At 39.7% G+C, this 7,754-nt stretch overlaps 1 protein-coding gene and 1 non-coding gene across 2 annotated transcripts; one reads left to right on the top strand and one right to left on the bottom strand.

The window, feature by feature from the left end:
• Nucleotides 1–702: 702 nt before the first annotated feature.
• LOC130807100 (small nucleolar RNA R71) lies at nt 703–810 on the bottom strand. The gene has a single exon (XR_009040472.1). It is a non-coding gene; the product is annotated as a small nucleolar RNA R71 (small nucleolar RNA).
• A 6,396-nt stretch (nt 811–7,206) lies between these two features.
• Nucleotides 7,207–7,754, top strand: LOC130805498 (uncharacterized mitochondrial protein AtMg00810-like). Its single transcript, XM_057670273.1, has 2 exons — nt 7,207–7,663; nt 7,732–7,754. The coding sequence occupies exons 1-2, from the start codon at nt 7,207–7,209 to the stop codon at nt 7,752–7,754; spliced, it is 480 nt and encodes a 159-aa protein (XP_057526256.1).

Genomic DNA, 7,754 nt, shown 5'->3' with positions numbered 1-7,754 from the left:
CCAACTATACTAGTTAGGTGAATTAGGAATTATTTTTGGTAGCAAAACGACCTATCAAAATTTGGCGCCGTTGCCGGGGAAGGGCAACAATTTTACTTTTTGAATTTAGCGTTTGCTTTTGCTAACCCACTCGAGGAACAACTGTTCTTCGAGTGTATTTACGTTTGTTCTAGTGTTTTTGTGCATGACCAGGAGTACCAACAAGCAACCTTTGCTTTTTGATCCTGAGGTTGAGGCAACTGCTCGTAGAACACACGCAAGTGCAAAGAAAAGGAGAGCGGAGGCTCGTAAACAAGCTAAACAAGCCTCTCAATCTCTTGACATGGCGGCTCAGGCTCCCGAGAGAACTCTTAGGCAGTCTACACAGCCCAAGGCTAGCAATGTTACCGCGGGGATTAGGATGCCGACTACTAATGCTGGAAACTTTGACATCAAATCCCATGTTATGAATATGATCACAGGAAATCAGTTCTATGGTCTTGACAATGAAGAACCCGTTGATCATCTGCAGAAATTCCTTCAAGCATGTTCTCTACAAAAGATTACTGGGATGACTGACGACGAGCTCTACTTATACCTTTTTCGTTTCTCTTTGGCGGGCAAGGCTCAACGTTGGTATAACTCTCTTCCCAACACCATTACTACTTGGGCGCAATTGTCTGATGCTTTCTTAGTAAGGTATTATCCCGGTTATAGGACTCACGACTACAGAGTTAAGCTCTATAGTTTCTCACAAGATGCGGGGGAAACTTTTCATGATGCGTGGGAGAGATTCAAAGATTACCAATATATGTGCCCACATCACGGTATTGAGAAGGAATTTCTTATGCAATCATTTTATAATGGTCTTGATAATGAGACCAAGAGGATGGTAGATGGTGCGGCTGGCGGATCTTTCATGAACAAACAAACTTCTGAGGCTATTTCACTCTTGGATACTCTTGCTGAAAATCAATGGAATAGCTCATCTAGGCGCGCAGCTCAAGCACCAAGGAAGGGGAAGCATGAAGTTGAAACTTATTCCCTTTTATCATCACAAATCTCAGCTTTGAATGCGAAAATTGATGGGATGCGCATGAGTGCTAATACATCTATGCCCGTCAATGCTATGGCTACCTCTAGCCAAGGTGGAGTTGCTTGTGATTATTGCGGTGTGCATGGTCATTCTCTAATGGAGTGTTCTGTAAATCCCAATGGAGCTATGGGAGTGCCAGAGCAAGTCAATGCTTTTCAAGCTCGTCCTCCTTTCAACAACAATAGCTACTACCCTGGAGTTCGAAATCATCCTAACTTGTCATATCGCAGCAATAATGTGTTAAATCCTCAACAACAACACTATCCACCACAAGCACCACAACAACAATATGGGCAACATCAGCAATATCAGCCCAATCAAGGACCACCCGGTTTCCAAAGGCCTCCTCAAGGCCATCAACAGCAGCAATTTCAGAACCAACAACTCCAATCCGAATTGGGGGAATTGAAAAACATGATGGCCCAATGGCCAAACAGCTTGAGCAACTCGGTACTCACAATAAAATGCTTGAAACTCAAGTCGCTCAATTAGCTGCATCTAGCTCCTCTAGACAAGCAGGAGCATTGCCCGGCCAACCCACTCAACCACATGGCAAGGAGACCGCCAATGCAATCACTACAAGGAGCGGGTTGAGTTATGATAAGCCACCCATGCCTCGCAATGAAGAGTCAAATTCGAAAGATTTGGGCATTCCTGAAGTGGTTATTGATGAAGCACCTTCTGAGGCAGTGCAAGAGAAGGAGAAAGCGAAAGATGAGGCATTGCAAGTGCCTCCCATCAAACTTCCTTTTCCCAACCGCCAAGTGAAGCACAAACTCGACAAGCAGTTCGGTAAGTTCTTGGAGGTAGTGAAGAATTTGCAGGTAACAGTTCCTTTTACTGAATTAATCACACAAGTGCCTACTTATGCTAAATTCATGAAGGACATATTGACTAGGAAAAGAGCTTTTAGTGAGGTGGAAACGGTTGCTTTTACTGAACAATGTAGTGCTTTGCTACAAAATAAATCCCCTCCAAAACTGAAAGATCCTGGTAGTTTCTCCATCCCCTGTCACATTGGGACACTGTTTATTGATAAAGCTTTATGTGATTTAGGAGCTAGTGTCAGTGTAATGCCTTTTTCTGTCTGTTCTAAACTGAAAATGGGAGATTTAAAGGTCACCAATATTACTTTACAAATGGCCGACCGTTCTGTTAAATATCCTTTGGGTATTTTAGAGGACGTCCCTGTTAGAGTAGGTAAGTTTTATATCCCTGTTGATTTTGTTGTTCTTGATATGGAGGAAGATCGACAAATTCCTATTATATTAGGAAGACCTTTCCTTCATACGGCAGGAGCAGTAATTGATGTGAAAAATGGTAGACTTACACTTTCTGTGGGGGAAGACAATGTAACTTTCAATTTGAACAATGCTTTGAAAGATCCCATGCTTGAGGAAAAATGCTATGCTATTGATGTAGTTGATGTGATTTGTCATGATAACTTGCCCCTAACTCTTTTGAAAGATCCTTTGGAGGCCGTTCTTTGTCTTGAATCTTCTACAGGTGATGCTAACATTTTGAAGACTGAAATTAATGCTATTGAACAAGCTCTTTGTAATGAAGAGCTTAGTCATAGCAAGAGCAAGAGAGTGCAGAGGTTAGTTCGGCCTATATGCAAAGTTGAGATGCTTGAAAGGATGATAACGATGATGATGAGCAACAGGATAATGACTTTGACCCCATGGGTTAGTGGGCTCTTGCCCCCCTCTCAAACTCTGTGGACAGTGCTTGATTTGGCTTGGGGAGGGAGTCTTGATTGTTGCTTTAGCTTACTCTCTTGTATATATTCCACCGCTTTTAGTGTAGTTGTTTTGGTTGGAGTTGGTTGAGTCTTGATTGTTGCTTTAGCTTACTCTCTTGTATATATTCCACCGCTTTTAGTGCAGTTGTTTTGGTTGGAGTTGGTTGTTTCTCTCCTCTTGCAGGTTCTTTTGCAAGTCGCGCTTTGGATAACGTGATGAATTTTTGTGCTTCAGCTTGCATTATGAAGTTAATTGGTGAGATCTTCCCAACTCTTTTCATTATTTAGCTTTGAATGTTTTTATTGCTTTCTTAGGACTGTTGCATGGTTTGTACCACTCATTAGGAGTGGGAGTTTACATGTGACCAAAAATATTGTATTGTTTTTTTTTTAGTTGTAATGAATTTCTTTCTCCCTCGATGCCCCTTTGGATATTCTTGACAAAGTATGTTTCCCTGTACCCTATGGTTGAAAAATTTTTAACACATGTGATTACTGAGACCGGTCATTGCAGACTGTTGGATTCCTTTTCCGATTCCTGAGTATTATTGAAACTTGTATTTTTGAGCTTTATTACCTGTTGTTTGGAACAAGGAAGAGTTTACCTTGTAAGGACTTGGATTTTGATTTTTATCTTCCTATTTTCTTCTTGAGTGATTAGTTCCTGGTGTGTCGCTGATCTCCATCTTGGCTTGGTACTGGTCTTGTTAGCTGTGTAATCGCATGATGAGCATGATAGAAGGCGTTCATTTGTTAAAAGCCATGCCACATTATTTCAGAAGACATAAATTGCCATATGATCCTTTATTTTAAGCCCTACATTTTCTTTCATAACTATCCGCATTATAAACCTTTTGACCCTATTTGATCAACCCAAGTCTAGCTTGGGGGAGCAATTTGTTAGTTAGTGGGCGGTATATATTCTGTCATCTGGCTCACATTTACGTGCATGGGGTACTTAAGTTAGGTTGATTATTTCCTCATTGTTGGAGTGTGCTTATCTAGTTTGTCATATATCATCATCTTCTTCATTGTTCAATTTAATTTCTAAAAAAAAATAAAAAAATAAAAAAATAAAAAAATAAAAAAATAAAATTAAAAAAAAAAAAAGAAGAGTAGAGAAAAACCCTCTTGGTTTGTCATACGTTGTCATCTTCTCATTATTCATATTTATGTAGTTTCAATCAAAAAAAAAAAAAAAAAAAAAAGGGAGTAAAATTTGTCTCACATCTTTTATTTTATTGTACATTTTCGCCTTTGCAAGTTGTAAATCTCTTATCGTTTAATGATGATATGACGGTGCTTTCCATTAGTTGGGTTGGTTCGGTAGTTATGAGTTGAAGTTATTTGGAGTTGTTTTAGCCTCATCTTTAGGCTACGTTACTTTTTAGATTATGCTCCCCCAAAATAGACTTTCAGCTCGCATATTTTCAAATTGAATCCTACCTTTGACCCAAACCCCATTACAAGCCTAATAAAGACCTTCTTGATAATCATGCAGTTATATGTGCTTCCTCGATTTAATACCTTGCCAAGATCTGAGAGTATGTGATGCATTTCGAGTCGACTCCTATAGGTCGAGTGATATTATTTCCCCTTTAAACACATGAGTGTTGTAGAGATGGGAGGGTGCCTTATTAGCATTTTAGGCTACAAAAATTGATTCATATGCACATCTTTTGCATATTTGTGGGTGGAGAGCGATCGAGTACATTTTATACTCGCCACAGATAGAGGAGTGTCACCCGTGAGAACTCTTTCCTTGATTTCTCGTTATTCTTTAGTGATAAGGCTTGAATTCGCTTGTATGATATTTTACTCTTGAATTGGTATTGAACTATTTGAATGCTTTTATTGAGAGGATGTGATCACGAGTGTTTTGCGATGTTGCTTTTATAGGGTGAAGCATACTTTTATTCTTAGAACCTTGTCTTGTTTGCTTGAGGACAAGCAAAGGTTCGGCTCGGGGGAGTTTGATATGTGTATTTTATACATTATTTTCTACTATGCCCCCATTGTATTTTCATAGCATTTCTCACGTATTTTGCTCAATTTTCTATTGGTTTTTATGCTTGGTTGGAGTGTTTGTTTCTTATCTATTTTTGTAGGTACAAAGCTCTAATTATACTAGGAATCGACTCTTGGAGCGAGATTTGCAAGTTGGAAGGTCATAAGCTACTCAAAGGTCATTTTTGTGCTGACCAGGTCTCATACCCGGGTGGGTTTCCTCATACCCGGCCGGGTGAGCCTCTCATACCCGGGTGGGTTTCCACATACCCGGCCGGGTTTGCATTTGATACTTAGAAGAATTTGAAGACGTTATTTGGAGGAAAAAGTTGCCACACGGACCCGGCCGGGTTTCCACATACCCGGCCGGGTGAGCCTCTCATACCCGGGCGGGTTTCCACATACCCGGCCGGGTGAGCCTCTCATACCCGGGCGGGTTTCCACATACCCGGCCGGGTTTCCACATACCCGGCCGGGTTTACTCCTGAACTTAGAAACTTTTGATGTTTGAGATTTAGTTATGCCTCGTACCCGGCCGGGTTTCCACATACCCGGCCGGGTCAAGCAGTTATTTTTTTTGTAACTTCCGGTAACCTCCGATCTTTTTGGAAGGAGATATATATAGCATTTGAAGGGAATTTTAGGGCACGCTTTTTTTTTCTCTGGTTTTTTTTTCTTTTCCTTAGGATTTGATATCAATGGGGATTTCTATTATTTCTTGCTTTGGAAGATTGTAATTCAACAATCGGAATTTGTAATTTTAATTATATTAAAGGTATTTTCTTTCAATCCTAATTTCTTGTTCTCGTTTATCATCGTTATCCTTGCATGATTATCTCTCCATTAAGTTTGAATTTAATGTCCCCCATGAATTTCATTCTTGAATCTCTTGTTAGTTTTAATATGCGTAGTGAGTAGTTTTATTGCTAGGGCTTGGTGAAACTATGCAAAAGATCATGATTTTTGTTTGATTTTAGGATTTAAACTTGGTTTGTCTAGGTGATTCAATTGATAGGTTTTGTATTGATTGCATGTTTGGCCAATTTGCAAGTTTTATTCACTCAATTCTATAAGCGAAAGTTGCGAGTTTGAGTGAAAGATTTCCTTCTTTGAACAGTTAAGCTTTAATCGCGATAGCTTCTTTTATTGTTTGATTGTCGAATTTGTTTGCGAGAGCAACACATTCCTTCGCCTATATTCATTCCTATCCCAATTATTGTTCATGAATCATGATCGATGCATAGTGAATCCTTCTTAGCCCTAGGTTTTTAATTATTGAATTTCATTCATCTCTTGTTTTTGCATTATATTAGATAAACAAAAATTTCCAACATTTGATTGTTAGCGTTAGTGAACTTGGTTCAACTTGTGATTTTACTTGTCCTTCCACAGTGGTTCGACCCTACTTACCCAACTATACTAGTTAGGTGAATTAGGAATTATTTTTGGTAGCAAAACGACCTATCATGCAGCCACCCCACGCTTCCAATACTCATGATCATCTTGCTGAGGTTCCTTTAGGTCGAGGCTTGCGTGAAAAATTCCCGAATGTGAAACATCGAGATTATGTTGCTTATAATGTGTTTGCTAAAAGTCCATCTTCCTCCACTTCCTTTTCCGATTACTCTTCAGGTACTCCGTATCCTATTGCTCACTATATTAATTGTGATAATTTTTCTGTAAATTATTTAAAGTTTATTGCAGCAATTGTTAAGGGTGATGATCCTAAGTCTTTTAAGGAGGCTATGAAATCTGAATGTTGGAAAAAGTCAATGCAAGATGAGATACAGGCTCTTGAGGATAATGGGACATGGACTTTAGAACGTCTTCCGCCTGGAAAGCGCGCTCTTGGTAGTCAGTGGGTGTATAGGACAAAATACTTGTCCAACGGTGATGTGGAAAGATTGAAGTCTCGATTGGTAGTGCTCGGTAATCATCAACAGGAGGGTATTGATTACAATGAAACTTTTGCTCCAGTAGCCAAGATGACTACAATTCGTACTTTTCTTGCAGTCGCAGCTTCTAAAAATTGGGAACTTCATCAACTGGATGTGCATAATGCTTTCTTACATGGTGATCTTGATGAAGAGGTTTACATGAAGCTTCCTCCTGGTTTTCAGAGTTCAGATCCGTCTTTGGTATGCAGACTACGGAAATCATTATATGGTCTCAAACAAGCGCCTCGGTGTTGGTTTGCAAAGCTTGTTGCAGCATTAAAAGAGTATGGTTTTCTTCAATCTTACTCCGATTATTCATTATTTACATTTACTAAGGCATCAATTCAAATAAATGTCCTAGTTTATGTTGACGATCTTGTTATTTCTGGGAATAATTCTGCTGCCCTTCAAGCTTCAAAGCTTATCTTAGTGATTGTTTCAAGATGAAGGACTTGGGTCCTCTAAAATATTTTTTGGGCATTGAGGTTGCTCGAAGTTCTGCAGGATTGTTTTTGTGTCAACGAAAATACACTCTGGATGTTATTTCTGAAACGGGCTTATTGGGAGCAAAACCAAGTGGGTTTCCAATTGAGCAGAATCATAAAGTTGGCTTGGCCAAGGGTGAGTTCCTTGCAGATCCGGAGTCATATCGTCGCCTTGTTGGGAGACTTATATATCTTGCAGTCACGAGGCCTGACTTGGCTTATTCAGTTCATATATTATCTCAGTTCATGCAAGCCCCTCGTGTTGAGCATTGGGAAGCCGCTCTTCGTGTTGTTAGATATTTGAAAGGTACTGCAGGACGAGGAATTTTGTTGAGTGCAGATTATGATTTAACTCTGGAAGGTTGGTGTGACTCTGATTGGGCGGCTTGTCCTATCACTCGTCGTTCTCTTACAGGTTGGCTTGTTTTTCTTGGTAAATCACCAATCTCTTGGAAAACCAAGAAACAACATACAATGTCTCAGTCTTCTGCAGAGGCCAAATATAG

The sequence above is a fragment of the Amaranthus tricolor genome, chromosome 2, assembly GCF_026212465.1.
Source record: "Amaranthus tricolor cultivar Red isolate AtriRed21 chromosome 2, ASM2621246v1, whole genome shotgun sequence".
NCBI classification, from domain to species: Eukaryota; Viridiplantae; Streptophyta; class Magnoliopsida; order Caryophyllales; family Amaranthaceae; genus Amaranthus; species Amaranthus tricolor.
Note: the sequence above shows the minus strand (reverse complement) of the source record. Positions and strands in the feature narration are given on the sequence as shown.

What these genes read in the sequence shown, in the direction of transcription:
- LOC130805498 (XM_057670273.1), top strand. Translation starts at nt 7,207, where the DNA reads ATGAAGGACTTGGGTCCTCTAAAATATTTTTTGGGCATTGAGGTTGCT. An exon ending in CACTCGTCGTTCTCTTACAG is followed by an intron (nt 7,664 to 7,731) that starts GTTGGCTTGTTT and finishes ACAATGTCTCAG; the next exon opens with TCTTCTGCAGAGGCCAAATA.